The sequence below is a fragment of the Pristis pectinata genome, chromosome 24 (genome assembly GCF_009764475.1).
Source record: "Pristis pectinata isolate sPriPec2 chromosome 24, sPriPec2.1.pri, whole genome shotgun sequence".
Lineage (NCBI taxonomy): Eukaryota > Metazoa > Chordata > Chondrichthyes > Rhinopristiformes > Pristidae > Pristis > Pristis pectinata.
Window position 1 is genome coordinate 5,126,858 of NC_067428.1, and position 27,459 is coordinate 5,154,316.

At 45.1% G+C, this 27,459-nt stretch overlaps 1 protein-coding gene across 2 annotated transcripts; it reads left to right on the top strand.

The window, feature by feature from the left end:
- The first annotated feature begins 543 nt into the window (after positions 1-543).
- LOC127582614 (procathepsin L-like) lies at positions 544-27,457 on the top strand. 2 transcript variants are annotated; one of them, XM_052038057.1, is made up of 8 exons: positions 544-831; positions 9,185-9,326; positions 15,353-15,475; positions 16,750-16,902; positions 20,050-20,274; positions 22,443-22,608; positions 25,507-25,612; positions 26,523-27,457. In XM_052038057.1, exons 2-8 carry the CDS (start codon positions 9,195-9,197, stop codon positions 26,620-26,622), a joined length of 1,005 nt encoding a protein of 334 aa, XP_051894017.1. In that variant the 5' UTR covers positions 544-831; positions 9,185-9,194; the 3' UTR covers positions 26,623-27,457. The 2 variants fall into 2 exon arrangements, with proteins under 2 accessions (XP_051894017.1, XP_051894015.1); XM_052038055.1 differs by having other exon boundaries at positions 547-702.
- Positions 27,458-27,459: the final 2 nt, after the last annotated feature.

A 27,459-nucleotide genomic window follows, 5' to 3' on the forward strand; every position in this document is an offset into this window, starting at 1 on the left:
CAGCATAATCAAAGACCCCACCCACCTGGGACATTCTCTCTTCTCTCCTCTTCCATTAGGTAGAAGATACAGGAGCCTGAGGGCACGTACCACCAGACTTAAGGCTAGCTTCTACTCCACTGTGATAAGACTATTGAACAGTTCCCTTATACAATGAGATGGACTGAGCTCACGATCTACCTTGTTGTGACTTTGCACCTTACTGCACTGCACTTTCTCTGTAGCTGTGACACTTTGTACTGTTACTGTTTTTACCTGTACTGACTCAATGCACTCTGTCCTGACTCAATGTAACTGCACTGTGTAATGCATTGACCTGTACCATCCGTTTGTAAGACAAGCTTTTCACTGTACCTCGGTACAAGTGACAATAATAAACCAATACCAATATGCCCAAGTCAATCTCCCAGCGGGATGAATCCCACCCGGAAGCCACCGCGAGCTTAACACTAACATGTTCATTAAAAAAAGAGCCTGAATCGGTCCAAGTTCCGGGCTGGCATTTTTTGCACAGTTACACCCTACAATTGCTTCCACTTCTCACCCTGCGGGAAATATCACACATTGCACAACCCGACTGGCTGTTCGGATTCACAGTCACATGAGAGCGGCGAAGGGAAGCTGTTACAACTGTTGTATTTGCACGGAATCCTGACAGTTCCCGCCGGGGCTGCAGAGCGGAGCCGCGGGAGAGGCAGCGAGGTAGGTCCGCGGATCAGTGATTGACAGTCGGTCCGGGCACCGCCGCCGGGGGAGCCGGACCCGGAGCCGGACCCGTGGCAACTTTCTCTGGGAGCCGTTCCAACCGGTATCGCGTATCGGTTCATATCGGTATGGAGCTCAACGTGGAAACTGTTGGGCCGCGGGAGGGGAATTGAAACAAAACCCGTCTCACCCGTGGGTCCGGGACTGGGAGAGGCTTCACTTTAAATGTGGAAAGTTATTTGAGGGAGGGGAGGGGAGGGGAAAGTGAGAGAGGGAAGGAGGGAAGGGAGGGAGAGGAGGAGGGCAGGAGAGGAAGGGGGAGAAGGGGGCAGGAAGTTGGGAGGGGGGGGGAGGAGAAAGTGAGGAGGTGGGGGAAGGGAGTTGTGGAGAGGTAAATCACAACGGGAGAGAAGCACCCAGAATGGAGGGTGTGGCTGACAGACGGTGGAGAGAGTAACATGGAGCTTGGTGGCGGAGAGGGAGATGGGCCCAGAGGGCTCCCAAGAGAATCGGGATCCACATTTTCTTGCTTGATGCTTTTTTTTCCCCCAGGAGTTTAGCAACTGTGTTCCGTGCCTTATTCTCTGACCCATGTCACTGACCAAACTGACAACGTCGCTGCTTATCCTCTCAGACCACTTGGTTTGCAGATAATGTTATTTTTTATCCAGGCCCAAGTGACCTCAAAGTTAACATCACTGCTTGTCCAAGCCCACCGCTAACCGCAATGTCATGGGTTCATATCAATTAACATATTGATACTGTCCCTGCTGATTAGGGCCTATTACTGACCGTGTTGAGAATGTTAATACAGGCTCATTGCTGCTCACTCCGTTAGATCCATCACTACTTATTCAGGCCCATCACTGACCATGGACCTAATGCAGGCAAATGCAATTAATGTAGCCGTGAACAGCATGGACGTGGTGGGCTGAAGGTCCTGTTTCTGTGCTGTATGACTTTATAACACCGTTAATGTCACTGTTTATCCATGCCCATCAGCTACCAGATTTATAACGTCACTTTTCTACACACCCATAACTGATCCCGCTTGAATCTTGTGGTTTGCTGACTGGTAATGTTGCCTCTTTTCCATACACATCACTGACAGAGAGAGAACATCACTAGATCTTGGGCGATTGCCGATTACATCATTGCTTTTCCAGACCCATCACTGACAAATTGCTGTATATTGTGAAAAGCTGTGTAAGAAAATGTGAATCACTAATTCCAGTGTTGAGCAGTGGTCTGTTTTCAACTGTATTTGATAATTCATCAAGTATATCAGAATACATTTCTTTATGAAGACAAAATAAGATATAAACAGAGACTCTCAGTAAATTGAGCTCTAGGCCTTATTCAGAACCTAGAGTCATAGCAGCATACAGCAGGAAACAGGCCCTTTGGCCCAACTTGTCCGTGCAGACCAAGTTTCCTAACTGAGCTAGTCCCATTTGCCTGCGTTTGGCCCATAGGCCTCTAAACCTTTCCTATCCATGTACCTGTCCAAATGCCTTTTAAATGCCACCTCTACCACTTCCTCTGGTAGCTTGTTCAATCTACTCACTGTGTGGTAAAAGCTCCCTTTTAAATCTTTCCCCTCACTTTAACCTTATGACCTCTAGTTTTGGACTCCACTCCCCTGGGGAAAAGACTTTGGCTATTCATCTTATCGATGCCCCTCATGATTTTATAAACCTCCATAAGGTCACCTGTCAGCCTCCTATGCTCCAGGGAATAAAAGGTCCCAACCTTTCCTGGCCCTCCTTATAACTCAAGCTCTCCAGTGCTGGTTAGGTGTTACAGTCATTTTATTTTTCATTGCTTCCTGATGTTGCCACTGCAGTGGGCAGTTCCCCTCGGAGCTGATAAAACCAAACAGAAAGGCTTCTGCTAGCCCAGGCTGGACTTGGGCAACTTTGAGGCAAACTGGAATTTCTCAACAGCCTTACCTTTGGGTGGCACACGATGAAGCTGCATTCTGTGTTGCTTGTGATCTGATGAGTTGTTGCTGAAGTAACTGGAAATGTTGGTTTATTGAAAAAAAATGTGAAAGCCCTAGATTGGGAAAAAGTTGGTGAGATGCCACATTTTGTATTTATACGTTTCTGTCCAAAACTAAAATATGACTAATTCTTAAACTAGGAACAAGATTAAAACCAGAAACAATATTCTTCTAAAGACTAAATACACATCAACAAGGGCTTGAAAAAAATTTACTGAACAAGGGAAAACTTGACCTACTTCCTTTCTCTATTTCAGAATTGTTGCATGGAAATTGGATTTCACACATTTTTGTTGTGGTAAATTGTGTTTAGTTCAGCAATTAATGCCAAATGGAAGATCACTCAAAAAAATTTTGGAACTGGGAGCATTCTTGCATCATGAAAGCATTTTGATCATTTACCAGCATTTAAGTGATGTTAAAACCTGACCTGTGTGATTGACACACAGACACACAGACAGACAGACACACAGACAGACAGACACACACACACACACACACACACACACACACACACACACAGAACACAGAACGTTACAGCACAGTACAGGCCCTTCAGCCCACGATGTTGTGCTGACATTTTATCCTGCTCTGAGATTTATCTAACCCTTCCCTCCCACATAGCCCTCCATTTCTCTATCATTCATGTGTCTATCTAAGAGTCTCTTAAATGTCCCGAATATATCTGCCCCCACAACCTCTGCCGGCAGTGCGTTCCATGCACCCACCACTCTCTGTGTAAGAGAAAAACTTGCCTCTGACATCTCCCTTATACCTTCCTCCAATCACCTTAAAATTATGCTTCTTGCTAAACAGATGCCCACAATATCAGTGTGCTGACTTCCAAAAAGTGGTCACATGTCTGGTGGAGGGAAATTCAGATGAGGAGGATTCTGATAGAGACCTGAATATAGAACAGGCAAAACGTGTCCCAAGTCGAGCCCCTCTATCTGATTAGTGGCAGCATCGAGTCAGAGTTCAGTGAGCTGCAGTTATTGGTCCACAAACACCCTGATCTGTACCAAGGGCTGCGATAACAAAAGTTTAAGGAAGTGGATGTTACTCGGGGTGACTGTCAACATATAAAAACTATATCCCAAAATTGTGTGCAAAGTGCTGTTGACACATCAAGAACAGGGGCAAATGGGATTTATCTAATCTAATTCTGGGATCGCACTTCCAGTCAAAGCCATTCCAACTTGCTAAGTCAGATATTAGTGCTAAATACATTCATTTATTTAAAAGACTGCAATAGTTAAGGAAGGATTGTTTATTGCTGACACTTTTGAGGAGACGTGGGAAAGCCAGCTGAATGTTGCAGAATCTTAAGATTGTCTAGCATGTTTTACAGTGATAACGAAATGACGTAATTTACCACCAAATGCTCTGCAGTGAGTTACACTGGAGTGGGCGGAATTGATCTTTGCTGCACCCCCTTTATCACAAGTATACTCTTGGGTAGGGAGGTCAGACCTAATCTAAACTCCAGATTTCTCAGCAGTGCTCTATATAGTTGGAGCAAGACATCTCTACTCTTATCCTCAAAGCCTCTTGCAATAAAGGCCAACATTCCATTTATCTTCCTAATTGCTTACTGTACCTCCAGTGATTTGTGTGTAAGGACACCCAGGTCTCTCTGAACACTGATCGGCTCCTTTCAAAGTCTTATCGTTTTAAAAAATACTTTGCATTCCTATTTTTTCCACCAAAGCAGATGACCTCACATCTTTCCACATTATATTCTATCTCCTGTTTCCTTGCCTGATCTCTTATCATATCTATATCTGCCTGAAGCCTCTTAGTCTCCTTCTGACAACCACACAAACGCTCATTATTGTGTCATTATTGCATTTCATCCCCTTGTCAAGTCACAGATATACTGTATATTGTGAACAACTAATGCCCAGCATTATATTCTATCTCCTATTTCCTTACCTGATCTCTTATCATATCTATATCTGCCTGAAGCCTCTCAGTCTCCTTCTCACAACCACACAAACGCTCATCATTGTGTCATTATTGCACTTCATCCCCTTGTCAAGTCACAGATATACTGTATATTGTGAACAACTAATGCCCAGCACTGATCCCTGTGGCCCCCACAAGACACTAACTTCCAACACAAAACGACCTCTATCCCTACTCTTTACTGAATGTTAACCAATCCATAATCCACGATAGTTGTACCATGAGCTCTAATTTTGTTTAATAACCCTTGTGTGACAGACTCCACCACTGTTGTATCCTGTTCACCTGGCAGGATGATGAGGAGTGCAGAAGAACAAGCTGGGAACAACATCAACCATACCTAGAAATGACAGGCCTAGTGAATCTGCAACACAGGACCATTGATCTGATCCATTAGTTGTGAGAACTAAGCCATCTCACACTCAATGGATCAGATCAGAGCTCTGCGGTCCTACCACATCCAGTTAGGAATGTTGGTGGACAATTAAACAACAAATGTGCAGAGGAGGTTCCAAGAACATCTACATCTCAACAATGGTGGAGACCAGCACGTGAGTGCTAAAGAAGGGGCTGAAGGATTCAGAACTATGTTCAGCCAGGAGTATCAAGTGGGTGATCCATCTTGGCCACCTCCTGAGGTCCCCACCACCACAGAAACTAGTCTTCAGCCAATTCAATTCACCCCACATGATATCAAGAAACAGCTGAGATCACTGGGTACAGCAGAAACTCTGGGACCAGACAGCATCCCAGCTGTAGTACTGAAGACCTGGGCTCCAGAACTAGCTGTGCCTCTAGCCAAGCTGTTCCAGGACAGATACCACACTAGCATCTGCCCGACAATGTGGGAAATTGTTCAGGAATGTCCCATTCACAAAAAGCAGGACAAATCCAGTTGGGTTAATTACTGCTCAATTAGTCTACTCTCAATTGTCAGCAACCAGAATGGTTTGATTTTGCTGGGACTGTTTGGCTGCAGACCTCATTGCAGCCTTAGCCCTAACGTGGACCAAAGAACCGAATTCCAGAGATCAAATGATACTGACTCCCCTTAATATCAATGCAGCATTATAACAAGTGTGGCATCAAGGTGCCTGGTAAAACTGAGGTCAGTGGGCATCAGGGCAAAATACTCCAGCATTTGCAGTCATACCTCACACTATGGAAGGTTGTCGTGATTGTCGGAGGTCAATCATCCCAGCCCCAGGACATCACTGCAAGAGTTCCTCAGGCCCAACCATCTTCAGTTCTTCATCAATGACCTTCCTTCCATCATAAGGACAGAAGTGGGGACGTATGTTAATGATGATTCAATGTTCACTTCCATTTGCAACTCCTCAGCAATGAAGTTACACGCGCCTACGTTCAGCAAGACCTAGACAATATTCAGGCACAGGCTGATAAATGGCAAATAATATTTGCAACACAAGTGCCAGGCAATGACCAACTCCAACAGAGAGTCTAACCACCTACCCCTGACATTCAATGCATTGCCTTCACTGTGTCCCCCACCATCGATATCCTGGGGATCACTACTAAGATTGATTAGACTAGCCACATAAATCCCATGGCTACAAGAGCAGGTCAGAGGCTGGGTATTCCATAGTGAGTGACTCACTCCCAAGGCCATTCGACCAACTACAAGGTGCATGACGGAATATTCTTCACTTGCCTGGATGAGTGCAGCACCAATGACTCAAGAAACTTGACGCCATCAGAACAAAGCAACCTGCTTGTTGGGTACCCCTTCAATAAACCTAAGTATTCATTCCCTCCATCAGTGGCGCACAGTGGCTGCGGCGTGGATCATCTTCAAAATGCACTGCAGATATCTGCCCCGGCTACTCCGACAGCACCTCTCAAACCCATGGCCTCCACCACCGAGAAGTGCAACTGTACACCTTCGTAACTTGGAAATAAATCAGCAGTCCCTCACCGCCACTGGATCTAAATGCGGAGGCTCCCTCCCAGCAGAACTTGGGAGTTTCTTCACAAGGAGGACTGCAGCAGTTCAAGAAGGTAGTTCACCACTATCTTCTCAGGGGTGGTTGGGGTTCGCAACAAATACTGACCCTGCCGGTGACAACCAGATCCTGAAAATGAACAAAAAAGGAAAAAAATCTTTATTGACAATTTCCATACATCCACGTTGACACTGCCCAAACCTATTATTATCTTCCACTGTATCCTTCCTAATAGATCCCAGCACTTTATCTATTTCTAAAGTCCTCAAACTGTCCTCTAATTCTTGACTAACGAATAACAGTATTTCATCTGTAAGCTAGTACTGAGATTTCACCCTCAGATAAGTGAAATTATGTGAAAAACATCCTTTCTCATCAGGGCCAGCAGAGATTCTCACAACATCTTCATATCTTTTTCTCTTCCTCACTCACTTGGTAATGGGGTGAGAATGGTGCAGCTGCCTGCAGTCTGCAGAAACCTGTCCTTATCTGTTGATTGCTAAGCACCAGTACATTTGCTCAGCCTGCACCTTGTGTATATACGCACTTTAATCTTAGCCTCCGTGTCTCGGCTCTCATCCTCGTCACTGCCTCCATTTTATGACTACAAGGTTTTATCTTAATCAAGTATTCTTACCAAATATTTATGGTTCAGAATTAACTTGGTTAATATGGTTATTTTTCAGCATCATGCAATCAAGAATTGATTTTTTTTCTGTTTGCTTGTGTGAAACGCTGTCATTCCCACTGGATCATTTTGTGTCACTGTGGGAATTTGAATTCGCCCTTCTTGGGCACAAGTCACCCTTGCACCCACCTGACGGTTCACATGTGGATGTATGTGGCGTGTAGGACGACATCATCCCATGAGGGCACATAGGACGACATCATTCTATTTGAATGTGGAGGTCACTGTCCTGGGACACTTGTCATTGGGCACTTCCATGAGAGTGGGCTGATTCTGGAATGCGGACCTGTAGGTCCTGCGATGCAAGTAAAATACTTACCTGGACCTTGTGCCTCCTTGTACTTGTCATCTTCACACCATCCACCACTACCTACCCTCCCACCTCACCCAGGGACCCAATCCTCCAAATACAAAGTGCAAGTGCTGGTCTTTTACCTCCCAATTTCTTCTCGAGTGCTACTGTTTCTTGCCTTTCCAACTCTGTGACCCAGTTGCACCCCTTCTTCACTGAATGATGGTCTCTTAGCCTCAACCCTAGGTCATGGGCATTGGCAGCCTCCCAAAACCAGTCTCATGAGAGGAGATTGGGCCAGAACACTGACAATGTGCAGGGCCCTCTCTGTTGTGATTGAAGCCTTGGGCCTTGGTCCCAAATGAATTTTGAAGTGGTGGGTCAATGAGCAAATCAGTCATTATTGCCAATAATAATGATATGTAATTATTTCCCATTTATCTCATTACTGGTACCAGTAGATCTTGGTGTCCTTATTTAAGATTTCTGAACCAATTAACACAGACAGCCATCTCCGAACCTTATGACCAATACAGTTCAAAATGGGACAAGTCAGCAAGTGTCATTCCTTGGTGTTTTTGTGGTGTGAATGCTAGTTACCTCTTTCCAGTCATGCCTGAATGTTGGGTTGGTCTTGCTGTGTAGAGACATGGGTTAATTTATTTGCTGAATTGCTAATGGAATTGACCATTGTACAATCATTGGTGAACATCAGACCTTGTGATCGAAGGAAGGTCATTAATGAAACAGCTGAAGATGAACTCCTGCAGCGATGTTCTGAGGCTGCAATTATTATCTTCAACAACTAGAACTGTGGCACAGCTAGTAGAACTGCCGCTTTACAGCTCCAGCACAGGGTTTGTCCTGACCTGCGCTGCTGTCTGTGTGGAGTTTGCATGTTCTCTCTTTGACCATGTGGGTTTCCTTCAGGTACTCTGGTTTCCTCCCAATCCCAGATACTTGAGTTGGCAGATTAATTGACCATAAATTGCCACAGGTGTCTAAGTGAGTGGTAGAATCCATGAGATGTCGATAGAAATGTGGGGAGTATAAAATGGGATTAGTGTAGGATTAATGTAAATGAGTACCTGATGGATGGTGCAGACTTGGTGGGCTGAAGGGTCTGTCTCTGTGCTGTGTGACTCTATGATAACAGTAAGTGTAGCTATGATTGAGATATTGGTTCATAGTTAACTTGATTTGCTTTAGTGGTGTGGTTCTCTGGGAGAGCAATTCCACTGGTTGTGTGTTCCAGTGGCATTGTGTTCATGCCCATTGTCACACCATGAGCCCAGGCAGAAATAGGGGCAATGGAAATCCATGCAGCAATACGTGATGGGAAATCTTCCAATGTAAGATGCCCGTTGCTTGCATGATTTCTAACGGGGAGGGAGCACCAGAGCCTGACTGGACTGCAGTGAACCATGAAGCCCAGTGTGTGGCTCAGCAACTAATACTGTAACGTCGCCATCAGCTGTTTCTCATGTTGATTGGGCTGCAGTTCCAGAAATGGGGAACCTTGAACAGCAGAAGTTAACTGTGCCGTGTTTTAACTTTATCAGGTGAGCTGTCATGAAGGCCCTTCAGCTTGTGGAGACTTTGCTCACGGTGGTTCTGACCGTGGTTGCCGCCTCTCCAGTTGATCCGGCGCTGACTGAAGACTGGGAGAAGTGGAAGCTGTCACACCAGAAACAGTATGCAGAGGTGAGGCCATGAAACGGCAGGTGCACTTCGTGTGGTTCAGGATGTAGATTGTTAATTCAAAAGAAAGGTTAAAACTTACATTTATATAGCACCTTTCATAACTTCAGATGTCGCAAAACTCTTCATGCCCAACTCCATTGACCAGGGTTTGATGCTGACCTTGGGTGTGGTACGTGTAGAGCTTGCATGTTCTCTCCATGACGGCGTAGATTTTCATTGGGTCCTCTGGTTTCTTCCGAGATCCTAGTGTGGTGCTGGATGGCAGGTTATAAATTGTCCCTTAGCGTAGGTAAGTAGTGGAAGAGTCAAAGGGGAGTTGATGGGTTTGTAGGGAGAATAAGGTGAAGGGCTACAGTGTGAATAAGGTGAGGGGAGTGGAACTGATGTGATGGCTCTGTTGAGATCCAGCATGGACCACAGTGGGCTGAATGGCCTCCTTGTGTGCCACGGTAACCAGGTAAGAAGTACTTTTGACCAGCAGGGGACATCGAGGAATTCGCCAGCAAGACCTGGGAACAAATGTTTTTGCTTCAGGCATTGATTTGGGGGGATAAACATCAGCGACACAGGGAAGACCTGACTGATGTTCTCAAGAATACTGCTATGGATCTTCTTACCACCTGTGAGAGAACTCGGGGCATCATCTGAAAGATGCCACCTCTGCCAGTGGGAGCACTTCCTTGGTACTGCAGAAACATGTTGGCCCATGTGCAAGTGTCCAAGAATGTGACGTGCCCTCACTGCACTCCCACAGCGGCAATGTGACGTGCCCTCACTGCACTCCCACAGCGGCACCTACATTTTAATGATACAGAGAAATAATAAAAGAATAAAGCATCCGAGTGCTGATTGATCAGATCTGAAATAATTTTAACTTCGTCTGACACGAAATAAACTACGGAAGTACATAAAGTCCACAGCATCCTGCGGACCTAGTAATTCCAGTGTCTGGACCCTGCAGCAGTGCCAAACATTAGAACCTTATGAAATAGAATCAGAAGCAGGATACTTGGCTCCATCTGGCTGATCTTTAACCTCACCACTACTTTCCTGCACTAGCCCCATAATCCCTTGATTACTTGAATATTCAAAAACCTATCAATCTCCGCCTTGAATAGGGAATGAGCCTCTGGAACCTTCTTGGGTAGAGAATGCCAAAGATGCACCATCCTCTGGCCTAAAGGTTGTCGCTCATTTGTTTTAATGAACGGACTGGGAAGGGTTTTCATGGACTGGTGTCGGGGGGGGGGGGGGGGGGCGGTCAGCTGGAGGACCCGATGAAAATCCACGCCTTCATGGAGGGAACATGCAAGCTCCCTACAGAAAGCAGCCAGAATCAAACCTCGGTCTCTGAAGTTGGTCATGAAGAGTTTTGGGATGCCTGGGGGTTATGAAAGGTGCTACATAAATGCAAGTTTTAACCTGCTATCCACCATGACACTGCGATTAGGAGAGAACTGGAAGACCCAACATAAATCCATGCAGACACTGAAGGAACATACAGACTCGGGATCAAATCCCAGATGCACCCATGAGCCTGGGTCAGGCTGTGTCAGGACACTGCTGCAGTCTGTTGGCTCATTGATATGTCTGATTAAAGTCCTGCATGTCACAACCCACCATAAAACCTCCACCAACTGTCTGATGGTTATCAGCACTGAGATTAGTCACACCTATTCTGATCAGTTCAGGTAGGAAACATCAGTAGCTGAAGAGACTATTTATAAAATATGCAATCTATGTCATGCTATATAGCAAACTGACATTATAATTGGTAATGAACAGCCCAATTATCACTCAACTCCTGGCTTAAAAGTACTTTTTCCCCAGTGTTTGGACTTGCTCACCTTGTCCTGGCCCATGATGGAGGCAGTCAGTGCCCCTGATGTTCTTCTTTATACGGCAACTGCTCTGCCCAAGACTGCAAGACATCGCAGAGAGTTGTCAACACAGGCCAAGTCTATCATGAAAACCAGCCTCCCCTCCACAGACTCTGTCTCTGTCCTGCTGCTTCAGGAAAGCAGCCAATATAATCAAGGCCCCCTCCCGCCCCAGTCATTCTCTCTTCTCCCCACTTCCATCGGGCAGAAGATTCACACATTTGAAAATATGCACCACCAGGCTCAAGGATAGCTTCTATCCCGCTGTTATAAGACTTTTAAACAGATCACTTGTACGGTAAAGATGAACTCTTGATCTGTCTACCTCATCATGGCCCTTGCACCTTATTAGTCTACCTGCACTGCACTTTTTCTGTAACTGTAACACTATATTCTGCACTCTGTTATTGCTTTTCCCTTTGTATTACCTCGATGTACTTGTGTTTGGAATAATCTGTATGGATGGCCTGCAGAACAACAATTATCAGTGTATCTCTGTGCATGTGACAATAATAAATCGATTACCAATTCTGGGACCTATTGCCTGGATTGTTCCTCCCAGCTGAAACATGGTCTTATGATCAGGACAGGGGATCATTATTGGGCACCCGAATATGGGGGTGGGTACGCTCCCCCACACTAAGTGTTTTGAAGCCAGAATACAGGATAAGATAAGATATCTTTATTAGTCACATGTACATCGAAACACACAGTGAAATGCATCTTTTGCATAGAGTGTTCTGGGGGCAGCCCGCAAGTGTCGCCACGCTTCTGGTGCTAACATAGCATGCCCACAACTTCCTAACCTGTCCTCTTTGGAATGTGGGGGGAAACTGGAGCACCCGGAGGAAACCCACGCAGACACGGGGAGAACGTACAAACTCCTTACAGACAGCGGCCGGAATTGAACCCGGGTCACTGGTGCTGTAAAGCGTTATGCTAACCGCTACACTACTGTGCCTGTGTGCCTACCTTGTGTACACTACCTGTGCGCCAAAGAGTGGAAGCAGCAGGCAGAGCTCAGCATTCCCACAGCCAGTGGATCAAATCAAAGGTCTTGAGTCAAATCACAGTCATTGTGAATGGGGGTTGTCAATTAACGGGCTCCAAAAACTTTCCCATCCTTAATGATGGCAGAGGCCAGGACCTGAGTGAGAAAGACCAGAGCCTAGAAATGTATCTGCACAACACCCGTACAACTGATGTTGCTCAGGCGATAATCATGTTAACTAATTTTGGACTTGATTCTGAGTGAGCTAAGGCCAGTCATTAAAAGGATGGGACTCTTGGTTCGAGGATTCAGTATAATCTTACTGTTATTTTCCTGTTGTTTGGCTCAGCCAAATGACAGCAACAATGCAACACCCAAAATTCATTTTCAGCGAGATTTTGAACCATGTTGGCCTGAGTATGATAGGCACTGATCACTCTTTCTAAAAAAAAATAGCCTACAGTTAGTCAGTTTTATTTAACTGGTTCACGTTGTCATTCCTGCAGTCTTGGCTAGAGTGCTGCTCAACTCTCTACCAAACGCACACAGTACCTGAACCAGGGCCCCAGTCATCACCTCACCCTCCAGGTGGTTTCAGCAGGTTGACCCTCAGAACTAAGTGGCCAGAGATGATGGAGGAATTCTGCAAAGACAGAAATAGTTTCATGTTCATAATTTGGAGAAAGACACCTGAGACAGGAATGTGCCAGGGAGGAGTCAGTAAGGGCAGGAGTGCCCTCTATGAATGCCTGCACTTCCGAAACCTTGAACTGTGGCCAAATGCCCCTTCCGAGTGTCAATGCTGAGGTCGCACTCACTGAAAGTGAAAGATTCCCCACTTTGCTGGTGGGGCATTTCTTGATAACAGCATGGCGGCAAGGAACAGCAAGGTGTTTCAGCAGAGGTAGCCTGAAAGGATCTGTGGCAGGATTGCTGAACCAGCAGCAACTTCCTGTACATAATGTTCTTTAGAAATCTATGCTGATTCCTTTCCCCCACAGAAGGACTCTGCCGGCTCCACCCATCACAGTGCACTCCTTCCCCTCCCAGTTCTCCCCAGTAGCTGAATGAACCCAGGTGTAGTGTGGTCTAATCCTTTAAGGGTTACTTCCTAGGGTCAGGACTGTGTGGAAAGATGCTACTAATGTGGGAAACTTGATCCCTATTGCCCCTGTTCCTGAAACTGAATAATAATGCATGTAAGAGCCTGCTGGCAGTATTTTGAAACTGGTGCTAAAAACTGTTGCTATTTTGTCTTGTTGGAATTTTTTCAAATAATGTTACTAACACTGCTCTAACACTGGAAAGCTGACGCAGGTGAATCTCTAGGCCAGTGCCTATTGGTCCAATAGATGACCAATCTTGGCTTTCTCCTGGGCTCACAGAAGTCAAACATCTGTTCACCCCTTGTGATAAAGGGTTGGGAGCCACTGATACAACAAGGTTTTGTATCGCCACAACATCCCGGCTGCAGTGTTGAAGAGTTGTGCTCGAGCATCAGCTACGCTCTGGGCAAGCGGTTCCTCTATAGATGCAACACTGGTGTCGAGCCAACAACGTGGAAAATTTCCCAGACATGTCTGGTCCACAAATATTTGGACAAATATCAATCCACTGCATGTGACGTTCAGCAAAGTGACAGGAGGTGCAACACAATACTTGCTCAACAAAAACCTGCTCACTGGGCCTCAGTGTAGGTTCTGTCAAGGCCACCAGATTGCAGACCACACTGCGATCTTGCTGTGTAGACAACAGCTGCAACCCGGAGCCTCAATAGGTGATCCTTATCGGCGTGTGAGAGCCTGGCTGCCTCATCGGACCTTTGAAAAAATGATAAGTTGTCGTATTGGGTTCTCCTTATAAATAAATAAAAAGAATGCTCTCCTTTGATTCTATACTGGGTGTAGTGTGTGTGCCCCATCCTGAGTAGAGGGTCCATGCACTGGTGGGCTGGGGGAGAGAATAAAAGGCATAGGGACCTGAACTGATCAACGGGTAAGGGCGGTGGCCTGGGCCATGGGTCCTCAGTTGTGTAATGGGTGGAGCCCTGACAACCTTACAACTCCACCGCAGCCTGATGGGACCTGACCATAGGGGTCGAGCTCGGGTCAGGTATCAAAAAAAATAAGTCCTCGGGTTCAGGTGGGTTTGGTTAGGTTTGTCTTTATACCTGAGTGGCCCTCTAACACATGAGTGTGGACACTGGTTGTTGGACGAGTGGCAGCTTCCTGCCAAGAATGCAGTTTGCACTGGGAACTTCTGCATGCTTTGTTCGTGAGAGGCGTGCTGATTCCTCTTCCCCCATGCCAGCTCCCTCCTACTACTGTAGGCTGCACTCCCATCCCTTCGCTGGATACGCAGACGGTACCAGAGCCACGTCCAACTCTGACCTCATCATTGTCTGGAGATGGAAGCTTTCCAGCAAGGAGTTGATGTTGATGAGGAAGGTTGGATTTGTTGGGGTCAAATTGCACCCTAGTTCCAGCGTTGTCACCATCTTGCAGCTCTGCATGGATCACTACTTGAACATGTGACCTTCCATCTTTCCATGACCTGCTTCGTAGAGGTCAGTGCAAACGAACCTGCGAATTAGAAGTAGGAGTAGGCCACTCGCCCCTCGCACTTGCTCCGCTGTTTACTAAGGTCGTATAAGATCATGGCTGATCTGAGTAACCTCAACCCTGTGGTAATGTTTCGTCCCACACTTACATATCATATTTCTATCAAGCTCTGCTCTAAAAATATTCAAATACTCTGCTTACAATGCCCGTTGAGGAAGAGAGTTCTAAGGTCTCTCAAAACTTTTGTCTCATCTGTCTTATATGACTGACGGTTTATTCTTCAATAGTGACCCCTGGTCCTAGACTCCTAGTGCCATTCAGTTGTAAAGAATAATGAGAATTCATGTAAAAGTTAAATCCTTTGGTTAGAAATCTTTATGCACAAGGAGAACATTGCGCAATATTATTAAACTTTTTCCTTGAACGAGGAGCAGGAATAATTGAAAGTTACCAAGACATCAAGCACGAGGCTATAATGGTGGGTGACTAAGGCTATCTGTGGAAGTGACGAACATGTCCTTATCTCCAGCTGCAGAAAGCTCCCTGAGAGATGTTGTTTCATCAGCAGAACTCTGTTTTCTTATTTTCCTTCAGGAAGAAGAAAGTCTTCGGAGAATGGTGTGGGAAAAAAACTTCAGGTTAATTGAATATCACAACCTGGAATACATGAAGGGTAAACACACCTATGATCTTAGGATAAACCAGTTTGGAGACCTGGTAAGTGAGAAGTTCTTAATGTGGAGAAAGCATTTGAACAGAGGCTTAGAGCTGGGTAATATGTGTATAAAGTGCTGGTGGTGACATAGCTACATCTCGTGATGGGAGTGCCTTATGAATATGGGTGGCGCAGTGGTGCAGCAATTAGTGCTGCTGCCTAACAGCTCCAGGGACGTGGGTTCGATCCTGACCCCAGGTGCTGTCTGTGTGGAGTTTGCACGTTCTCCCAAAGGGGAGTTGATGAGCTTGTAAGGGAGAATACGTTGTAGGGGTCCAGGAGAACAAGGAAAGGGGGAATGGGTTTCATGGGATTGCTCCCCTGGGAGCTGGCGTAGACCTGATGGACAAATGGCCTCCTCCTGTGCCACTATAAGATGTCATGCAAGGAGTTTAATGTTCCATTGTCATTAGCCGAGATGAAATTTTCCTGAGAATATGGATATCAGCCAAGCCAGGTGATAACATGGTGATGTTAAAGCCTGATGATCCACATCTGTTGACTGAGTGTTGTTGCTTCCTTTAATTTTCCTAAAGCTGACTGTTGAACTCTGGAGAGGTGGGAACAGGTTGATCTGACTTGGGATGTGAGCCACATGCAACCATGCACAAAGGGATCACAAAATAATACACCGTCCTCTGAAAAAAGATACAATCAAAAAAAAGCAGTGGCGTTAATAGAGATGGTTCTCCGGACGAATACACTGAGGAGCCAATTAGTGAGCAGGCCATTCTGGACTGGGTATTGTGCCTTCAGAAAGGATTAATTAGTGATCTGTTTGTGCAAGGCCCCTCAGAGGGGAACGACCATAACGTGATAGAATTCTTCATTAAAACAGAAGGTGATGTGGTAGATTCTGAAATCGGTCCTGGTTGGCTATGAGATTGAGAGACATTGGCTGTGAATCAGCAGTGGCGTACATTTAAGGAGCAAGTGGATGAATTCCAATAATTGTTGATTCCTGGGACAAGTATAAAACAGGAAGGGTGGCTCAACTGTGGCTAACAAGTAAGATCCAATAAGAAGGCATATACGGAGACACAAGATGCTGGAATCTGGACCAACAAACAATCTGCTGGAGGAACTCAGCGGGTCAAGCAGCATCTGTGGGAGGAAAGGAATTGTTGACATTTTGGGTAGTTGAAAATTGAGGGCATTTTGTAGCCTTGTCCAGCGAGTGAGTCAGGGATTGTTTCCTGCATTTTGGGAGTTCTTTGATTCGTTCCTCTGCCGATGTGATGCCCACCCTTTACTAACACACTCGCTCACCTTTCAGACTGCAGAGGAGTTCAACGAGCAGATGAATGGGTTCCGTCCACCCAAATCCGGGAACTCAACGCAACGGCTTTTAAGGATTCCAGAATCAGTCGAGATTCCAAAGAGTGTTGACTGGCGTGACAAGGGATACGTCACTCCTGTGAAGAACCAGGTAAAAGAATTTCGCCTAAGGAAAAAAAATTAGGGAAGATTTTCCTTGTTGGAGCAGCAGTAGTAGAGGAGGTGCTGGGGAGTGTTCATCTGGACAGGACCACTGAGGCTGAGATTAGACTTGGGCCCCAGGGAATCAGTAGCCAGTTTTAACCCACCCCCAACATTATTTCAAATGAGTCAGTCTGGTGGCATGAGGAATGGGTTAGTGCTCAATAATAATCTCACCCCTGTTGTGCTTTCTTCCTGACAAAACTGTCAGTCCTTTCAGTTATTTATGGTGTCAGTGGCCCTCAGACAGTGAGCAGCAGCAGGATAATCTCCCACAAGGGTCGATATTATACATGGAACATAGTCAAAATTGAGTTAATTGTCATACGCACAAGTCCATGTGTGCACAGGTGCAATGAAAAACTTACTTGCAGCAGCATCACAGGCACATAGCATTGTATAAGCAGCATTTACAAGAAAAACATAAACATAAATAAAACACAATTTTTACAAGAAAGAACACAACTAGTACAAAAAAAATGTCCATTTTAGTGCAAAGTGATCAAAGTGGTCATAGTGTTGCTAAACTCTAGGGTTGTGCCGGTTGGTTCAAGAACTGAATGGTTGAAGAGAAGTAGCTGTTCTTGAACCTGGTGGTGTGGGACTTCAGGCTACAACAGTACAGCACAGGAACAGGCCCTTCAGCCCACCACGTCTGTGTTGACCATGGTGCCAACCTAACCTAACCCCCTCTGCCTGCACATGGTCTGTATCCCTGCCGGCTCATGTGCCTGTCTAAATGCCTGTTAAACATTCCTATCGCATCTGCTTCTACCATCTCCCCTGGCAACACATTCCCGGCACCCACCACTCTCTGTGTATAAAAAAACTTGCCTCAGAAATCTTCAAACTTTCCCCCCTCACCATAAACTCTGCCCTCTCGTATTTGATGTTTCCACCCTGGGAAAAAGCCACTGACTATCTGCCCTCTCTTAGCCTCTTAGAATTTTATAAAGCTCTATCAGGTCGCCCCTCAGCTTCCATTGCTGCAGAGAAGACAATCCAAGTTTGTCCATTCTCTCCTTATAGCTAATACTCTCCAATCCAGGCAACATCCGGGCGAACCTCTTGTGTGCCCTCTCCAGAGCCTCCACATCCTTCCAGTGGTGTGGTGACCATTAGGGGAGGTTATAGGTCCCTCCTTTAGGTGTCACCATCAATGACCGGAGCAGCTGCAGGTCTATGTTTCCTGATCCAGGGGTGCGGCGGTCTGTGGTGGCTGCCTCCCCCACTGTCCGTACCGAGAACAGCAGCTTGACGGAGAGTAGGCCCTGAACCTGGGACTTTCCTGGAGTGTATGTTCTGGTGACAGAGGGGCTGAAATTCATCGAATCTGGTTGCAGAGAGTGTTTCACATGTGGTGAGAGAATCCCGTACCTACACGGAGGCTAACAGAGGTCCTGGTCAAGTTAGTTCTGATGAGGGAAGGAGTAGTCTTTATCCCACTGTACAAGATGATGGTGAGGCCACACTTGGATATAGCTTTGGTCACCCTTTTATAGGAAAGATGTCATTAAGCTGGAAAGATGTCATTAAGCTGGAAAGAGTGCAAAGAAGATTTATGAGAATGTTGCCAGGACTTGTGGGCCTGAGTTACAGGGAGAGGTTCGTCAGGCAGGGATTTTATTTCTTGAAGCGTAGGAGGCTGAGGGGTGACCTTATGAAGGTGTATAAAATCATGGGAAACTTTGATAGAGTGAATGGTCATAGTTTTTTTCCCAGAGAAAGGGACTCAAAAACTAGAGGACATGAGGTGAGAGGGGAAAGATTTAAAAGGGACATGAGGGGCAACTTCTGGTGCTTATATAGAATGAGCCTCCAGAGAGAGTAGCTGAGGCAGGTACAATGATGAGATTTAAGAGACGTTTTGATAAGTGTATGGACAGGAAAGGTTTAGAGGGATAGGGGCCAAACATGGATAAATGGGACTAGCTTAGGTCAACATAGATGAGTTGGGTGGAAGGGCCTGTTTCCATGCTGCGTTACTCCATGACTCTATGACTAAAATATGACTTTAACGTCTTATAGAAACCATGTCCTGCAGGGGGAGGTATTTGATCCCATCTCCTCTCCCCAGCTCGGAATACCTCAGCTGTACTATGTTTCCTGAGCTTTAGAAAGACCCCTATTTTCTCTCAGTTGGTGTGGGAATAGCTGGGCCACATTGCTCTGTTGGGTAGGAGCTCGATGGTAACCCCTTCTCCCTGAGACCTGCCCCAATTTGCTAACCAGGTGACAGCCAGCCCCAACACACTATCTGAAGGAAAACCAGTGGAGCCTCCACCTGACTCATCAGCCTCCAGTCCCTCTCCCTGACACAGATAACCCTCAAGTGCTGCTTCTGCTATCAGAAATATGAGATCCATTTATGACTGAAGTCAAGAGTTTGGTTTAGAGGCACTACATGAATGATAGAACAAGAGGGAGTACGTGGATTGATTCCTCATTGTAACTTCACATTGGAAATGATCCTCTAGTCACCGCAACACTACATTCTGCATTCTGTTTGTTTTTTACTACCTTGCTGTAATTATATACGGAATGATCTGTCTGGATGGCACGCAAAACAAAAGCTTTTCACTGTATCTCAGTACACGTGACAGTAATAAGCCAATACCAATACCATCGTTAAGGAAGTGTCCACCCGAGTACGAGAAGGAAGGCTCCTTTTTCACTTCTCGCTGCACTACAGTGTCAGGACCAGTATTACTGATAAAATAATGCTCTCGACTGGGAGGAAGGTCTTGTGTGAAGGTCCACAGAGGCTCGAGTATTTGGGGAATAAATTCAGGAGTGGGATTTTTCTGCAAAGACCTTCGGAAGAGTTGTACAAGCTGAGCCCTCACTCTCCTCCTTTCCCTTATTTCCAAGGGCGAGCTTGGAGTTTGATGCGGAAGGAACACATGGGTTAGGAGTTCAGGTTAAGTATCCTTCACAGCAGGAGAGCCCCATTCCTTAACTGAACCCTGATCAGCTTCAATGCCCAATGTGAATGTTTTGCAAGGGCATCGAGCAAATAACATTGAACTTTGCAAGTTTTGCAAAAAGCAACGGTACTTTCTAAAGTTCAGCTCTATTTGGGATTGTGTGTCCTTAGGGAAGTTGTGGATCCTGCTGGGCATTCAGTTCAACCGGAGCGTTGGAGGGGCAGACCTTTAAGAAGACGGGAAAACTTATCTCCCTGAGCGAGCAGAACCTGGTCGATTGCTCAAGGGACCAGGGGAATGCAGGATGTCATGGTGGATGGATGGAAAATGCCTTCTTGTATGTACATGAGAACAATGGAATTGACTCTGAGGTTGGATACCCCTACACTGGGACGGTGAGTAATCTCTTACTTGCTACATTAATCATGACGTTCTTCAGTGATTTTTTTTTCAGTGGTGATCCAACACTTGAATGTTTGATGTAGTTTTAGGAGAAATGTAAAGAGGTTGCTCAGTCATTACTGCCCCTTGTCCCCATTAGCCAGGGTTCAACTCCAGTCGATGCCAGTATTTCCTGATGGGCAGCAATCCCCTGTCTCCCTCTCACAAATTTTCCCTTCTGTTGGGGTGGTGGTTCCTCAGGGAGCAGCCAAAGCCAGGAGAGGGACACCTTGAGTGGCTCAGTTGCATAGGAGGAGAGGCAGAAGAGTGAGCGAGCAATAGTGATGGGGGATTCAATAGTTAAGGAGTTAATGCGTTCTGGACGTGATTCTAGAAGGTGCATTGCCTCCTGCGTCAAGGATGTGACTGAATAGATGCAGGAAGGTAAACAGTCGGAGGTTGGGGACCATATGACAATGATAGAAAGAGAGATGAGGTCCTGCAGGCAGAGTATAGGGAACTAGAAATAGATTGAAAAGTAGAAACTTGAAGGTAGTCTTCTCTGGGCTGGAGAGAAAGTGTGGGAGGGAGGGCTTTATATTCCTGAAGAATTGGGACCCCTACAGGCCACCTCAACAGGGCTGGGACGTTGTAGGGGTACAGTGTTGTTGGGGAGGGTTTAAACTACCTTGACAGTGGGGGAGTAGGAACTTGAGGCAGAATAACAAGGAAGAAAAGGTGAGCTGGTAGGGACTCAGGATTGGGTGTTTATAATGACAGGGGTAACTATAACTAGAGCATATTGGGAAGAGGGGAGCATAGAGTCAGAGTAAGGAAATACGAGAGGATAAAATTAATGGCTCTTTATCTGAATATGCACGACATTCATTGCACGATGGAGGAGATGATGGTACAGATAGAAATAAATGGGTATGATCTGGCCACCATTACAGAGAAGTGGTTGAAAGGTGACCAAGGCTGGGAACTGAATATTCAGGCATATTTGACGCTTCAGAAGGAGAAGGAGAAATGGAAAGGAGCTGGACAAGCTCCGATAATGAAGGACAAGATGACTGTGATGGTGAGGGACAGTACTGGCTCTGAAACTCAAGGTGCAGAATCAGTTTGGGTGGAGATGAGGAGTAGAAGGGGTAATTAGTCACTGACGGGAGAAGTGCACAGGCCCCCTAACAGTAGCTATACTGTAGGACAGAGTATAAATCAGGGAATTATGGGCGACTTCTAGAAAAGAGATTGCAATAATTATGGGTGATTTTAATTATTATATAGATTGGACAAATCAAATTGGTGAGGGTTGCCTTGAGGATGACTTCATAAGAGTATATTCAGGATGGGTACTTAGAGCAACACTGAAGAACCAACCAGGGAACAAACTATTTTAGATCCAGTATTTTGTAATGAGATAGGATTAATTAATAACCTCATGGTAAAAGACTTCCAGAAAAGAGTGATCATATTCAGAATATCAAATTGTTTAATTGTGAGAAACCTGGAACTGAACGTCCTAAGATTCATTAAAGGCCATTTCAATGGTATGGGGACAAGAGGTGACTAAAGTGGCCTGGGAAAATAGATTAAAGGAGAAGACGACAGATGTGTAGTGGCAGACATTTAAGGAGATATTTTGTAAATCTCTGCAGAAATATACTCTGGTGAGAAGGAAAGGCATTATGATAAGGATGTATTATCTCTGAGTAACTCAGAAAGTTAAGGATGGTCTCAATTAAATGTAAAGGCATAAAATGCTGCAAAGATTAATGGTAGGCCAGAGGACTGGGAAATTGTTAGGAACCAGCAAAGGATACTGAAATTAATTACAAAGCAGATAGAGTTTGAGAGTAACCCAGCAAATAATATGCAGAGATAGAAAGAGCTTCTGCAGATAAATGAGCTGAAGTAAATATTGGTCCCTTTGAGGATAGGTCTGGGAAATTAATTAAAATCACAGAACAGTTTACACCAGCACTCTGAGACTGACATCAGTGAATTCAGCACTGAATTGAAGAGGAATTTAGTTCAGGAAGTTTACTTAACTGGAATTATTCAGGTACCTTTTTGAGTTTAGGCGCACTTCACTTCTCAATCATTGAGCTTACAGAATGTTTCTTTGACAGTGTGATGATAACATTGTATTTACTGCAAGTTTTGTTTTTCTAAACAGGACGATCCCTGTGCTTATAAAATCAAGTACAAAGCTACCAACTGCACCAATTACTATTTTGTTCCTCAAGGCAGTGAAAAAGCTCTAGCTCAAGCTGTCGCCAGAAATGGACCAGTTTCTGTTGCTATTGACGCCACACATTCATCCTTCCAGTTCTACCACTCAGGTAATTCCCTGTGGGCAGTTTAAATATCCAGAGGGAGCTGTTCATGTAGGATTGATGGCTTCACTGTATCTCCCGTGAAAGTGGAGCGTTAAAGGACAATGTCGTCACAGAGTTAGCGAATTGCAGAGATGTTGCGTTTGTGTGCCAGATGTTACCTATTCTGTATTATGATGGCTCAGATCTGATACTGAAATGTGTTAGAGTCATTGGCCTTGATATTAACCCACAAGAAAGTCAAATGAGGATTGAAGAGGTCTTAAGACTTAAACATGGAGAATTCACCTCAAAACAGTCATACAGCTGCCCCTGTAATATTCAACAAATTGCTGTGGAGAGACAAGTCCTCCATTAACATATTTTAATTAATTTCCAACGTTGCAATTGGGAATTTGATTTGAAATTCAGTGATCCTGTGTGGATTTCCTGGCAGATGAAATTCAAGTAATAAAGGCAGTGCATTTCTGGAGTGAATTTGGGATATTTGGAGAATCAACAGGGGCGCAAATATAGAGATTAGTAATACAACTGGAATGAGATTTCAGTTTGCTGATAAATTAGAGCCACAGAGTACTACAGCACGGAAACAGGCCCTTTAGCCCAATTTGTTGATGCTAACCAAGATGCCCATCAAAGCTAGTCCCATTTGCCTGCGTTTGGCCCATATCCCTCTAAACCTTTCCTATCCAAGTGTCTTTTAAATGTTGTTATTGTACCTGCCTCAACCACTTTCTCTGGCAGCTCGTTCCATACACGCACCACCCTCTGCATGAAAAAGTTGCCCCTCAGGTCCCTTTTAAATGTTACCCCTCTCACCTGAAACCTATGCCCTCTAGTTTTTGGTTCCCTTTCCCTGGGAAAAAGACAGTGTGCATCCACCCTATCTATGCCCCTCATGATTTTATACACCTCCATGAGGTCACCCATCAGTCTCCAATGCTCAGAGGAATAAAGTCCTAGCCTGCCCAACCTCTTGCTATACCTCAGGCCCTTGAATCCTGGCAACATTCTCGTAAATCATCTTTGCACTCTTTCTAGCTTAATGACGTCTTTCCTGTAACAGGGTAACCAAAACTGTACACAATACTCCAGGTGCGGCCTCACCAACATCTTGTACAACTGCAACTTAACGTTCCAACTCCGATACTCAATGCCCTGACTGATGAAGGCCAGTGTGCCAAACACCTTCTTCACCACCCTCTCTACCTGGTAAAAGAGAGTAAACATTTCAAGTTTAAGCAAGACAAATATGAAGGGTATGAGAAATGAAAATAGCATCTTCTGCACTGTCAATCCCTTTCAGAATTCAAAACACAGTCTGTATTCTGGGGAATGCAAATTTAGTGTATTTAATCTGATAATATAACTTGATAATGTAACCCTGAGAATATTCTGGTGAATCTTTCAGGCTAATATGACCTGATGTTCCCAGAGGTGAACGCACAGGTGTAGTCTAACCAGACTTTTACACAGCTGGAGGAAAACTTCTTTGCCCTAGTACGCCGGTAATTTAGTTATAAAGGGTGACATTCCATCAGCCTTTTTCATTATTTCTTGTACCCGACTGCTACATTTTAGTGATCTGTCTTTGTGGACCTCCAGATTTCTTTGCATCATTAAGTTCCCTGCTTTCCATTAGGTATAGAACCCTTGGATTTATCCTTGCATTAGCACTGAATAGAAGACCTCATAACCTCTGTTAAAAAATACTGCAGATGCTGGAAATCTAAAATAAAAACCGAACTGCTGGAAACATTCCACAGGTCAGGCAACATTGGTGGAATGATGAACGGGCAATGTTTTGGATCTTTGGCCCTTTGTCAGAACTAGAAAAGAGAGAGAACTAGAAAAGGGAAGAGCGGACCAGAGAGTCACGAAGGGAACGATCCCTGCGGAAGCTGAAAGGGGAGGAGAATACGTGTCGGCTGTTGGAATCTTGTGGGAGCTGGCAGAAATTGTGAAGGATGGTTCATTGAATGTGGAGGGTTGTGGGTTAGAAAGTGAGAACTCTGTTCTTATTTTGTCCAGGAGGAGAAGGGGTGAGAGCTGAAGTGCGAGAACTAGGTGAGCTGTGGTCAAAGGCTCTGTCCGTTGTGGTGGAGGGGAAGCAGTGGTTCAGGAAAAAGAAAGACATTCTGTGCGAAATGTCTCACCAGATGACAAGTCTAACTGCGGCAGTTAGTCCAGAAATATCTCACTGTAACCTTATGCCATCAACATTATTTGCAGTGGCACCACCTAGTGCATTATCTAAGTTCTTTTTAACATAATTAACCATTCTATCGATTGTTCTTTGTTGGGACATTAGTATAAACTTTATTAGTAGTGGGCTGTGAGTGGCCACAGCAAGGCCACATTTATCACCTTTGAGAATATGGTGGCGAACTGCCTTTTTGAACCGTTGTAGTCCTTCTAGTTCCTGCAGTGTGTGGGAGTAGCAGGATTTGGACCCTGTGATAGTGAAGGAAAGGCCATGTATTTCCAAGTTAGGATGGTGTACAGCTTGGAGGGAAACCTGCAAGGGTGGATGTCCCTGGCAATCCCCGTGCAATCTCTTTAAAATGATGCCAGGGGATCTTTTATTTCCACTTGATTGAACCAGTGGAGCCTTGCTTTAATTCAAGGACCAGAGTGTAATCGGACAAAGCTTTGTTACAGCCGTACAAAGCCCATGGTATCGGCTCAGATTGTTTCAGGGGTGGGAATCAAACCCACACCTTCTGACACTGAGAAGAAAGCCACTGCCCACGCACACAATACATTGAGATGGATTTAAAAATGGAACCTGTAGCAGAAAGCTCTCTATTTTTTCAGAAGCATATTCTAGTTTATTTTTGTTATAGAGAAGACTATGTCCTGTAGACGAGATTTTCCTGAGGAAAGTGTTATTTCACTCTCCAGGCATCTATTACGAACCGGAGTGTCAGACTAACATTATGAGTCACGCAGTGCTGGTCGTTGGATATGGAAGAAAATCCAGGCTGAACTACTGGATTGTTAAAAACAGGTAGATTTCTAACATGGGGCGTTTAAGTACAAATACTATAATTCCTCTTGCCATGTTGGTTCTTTATTACCTTTAAGGGTACTTAAGAAAATATTGGCAGCTTGCCAAGAGAGAAGGCGTCTGGCAGGAGACGGGGACATTCCATTGAGTTTGTCTGAAGCTGACACCTAATTTACATTGTTGAAATACCAGCTTGGTAGAGTGTAGCTGGAACGTAAGCAGAGAATGCACGAGATGCTCAGTGGGTCAGGCAGCATCACTGGAGAGACAAACGGTAGACGTTTCAGGCTGATGAACCACCAGATTTAGGAAAAGTTAGATGTCAAATGTTTTTAAGTTTCGGGACGGGATGGGTGGAAAGAACCCAGGGAGTGTCTGTGATAGGCTGGAGGTGCAATATCACAGAGTCATACAGCATGACACAGATCACTGTGTCTGTACCGACCATCAAGGACCCATCCACACTCATTGTACACTATTCCCACAGGATATATAAAGGGTGCAGGGTGTACATAGGGGACAGTGTACTGGACAGTGTATGTATACTGGAAAGATGTATGAGAATGTATTCAGTGGTATATGTATAGTTAAGTTTAAAATTAATACAGGGCAGTGTAGAGGATGTATACTGAACTGTAAATACATAACAGTGTAGATAGTGCATTGGAGAATGTGCGTATGGGAGTATACTGGACAGTGTATACACAAGACAGTGTGACGGGCAGTGTATATCAGGGACAGTACAGGGCAGTAAACATATAGAACAGTACATTTAGGAAAATACACAGACAGTGTACAGACCACAAAGGAGTGTCCAGGGAAGCAATGACCACAGCAGAGGTACAACAATATTACTAATTGCAAACCATGTAATTTACTAATTTGTCATTTCTTTTTTACTGTTTTCTAGCTATGGCATTGAATGGGGAAATCAGGGCTACATTTTAATGTCCAAAGACAGAAGAAACAATTGTGGCATTGCAACACACGCTGTCTACCCAGTGATTTAAAGTCTACTCTGGACAGAGTCTGGGACTGCAGTGTAGGCGGTGCTTCACCCACTCTGTGTCTGTGTGAAACTGGAGAGAGAGAGAGAGAGGTTTTATGTTGTTTTAATTACTGTTGCTTCATTTTAAATAGAATCACAACCTATAATTTTCTGTGGTGATTTAACATAACTTGTCTTTCCTGGAACTGGAACTGCAGTTCTATCTAAATGGTACACACAGAGAATGCAATGCTTGTTAAAGTGATTGACTGACGAACAGGTCTTGTTGATGATGTAAATCATGTGACTACTTCAGAATGGAGCATACTGCCCTGCTGGACAGGGCATTCCTTACCTTCCTCCCCTTGAAGACAGCAGCCTGGGTGGAGAACTTACTGTGACACAAAGGAGGCCATGTGGCCCTTTGGTTCTATGTTGACTCCGAGTCAATCCCAGTCCGCTCTGTATTTTCCCTGCACCCCTGCAACTTATTCTCTCTCAAGTGCCCACAAACCCTTTTGATTCTTTTGCCATTTCACTGCACTAATGGTACATTCCAATAGTCAGCTAACCTACCAGCAATAAAAACAGAGAATCCTCAAACACTCAGCAGGTCAGACAGCACCTATGGAAAGAGAAACATTTATAGCACATCCTTGGGATGTGGGAGGAAACCCACACGGTCACAGGGAGCACCAGGGGACAGGATCAAACTTGGGTCACTGGAGCTGTGGGGAAAGTTCAACTAGCTGACTTCTTATGGTCAGCTTTATGGAAGGTCCTAATTCTGAGTGTCCTGCAGCTACCTACATGGTGGTTGATGTTTACAGGTATTAATAAACATGATTAACCCATAATG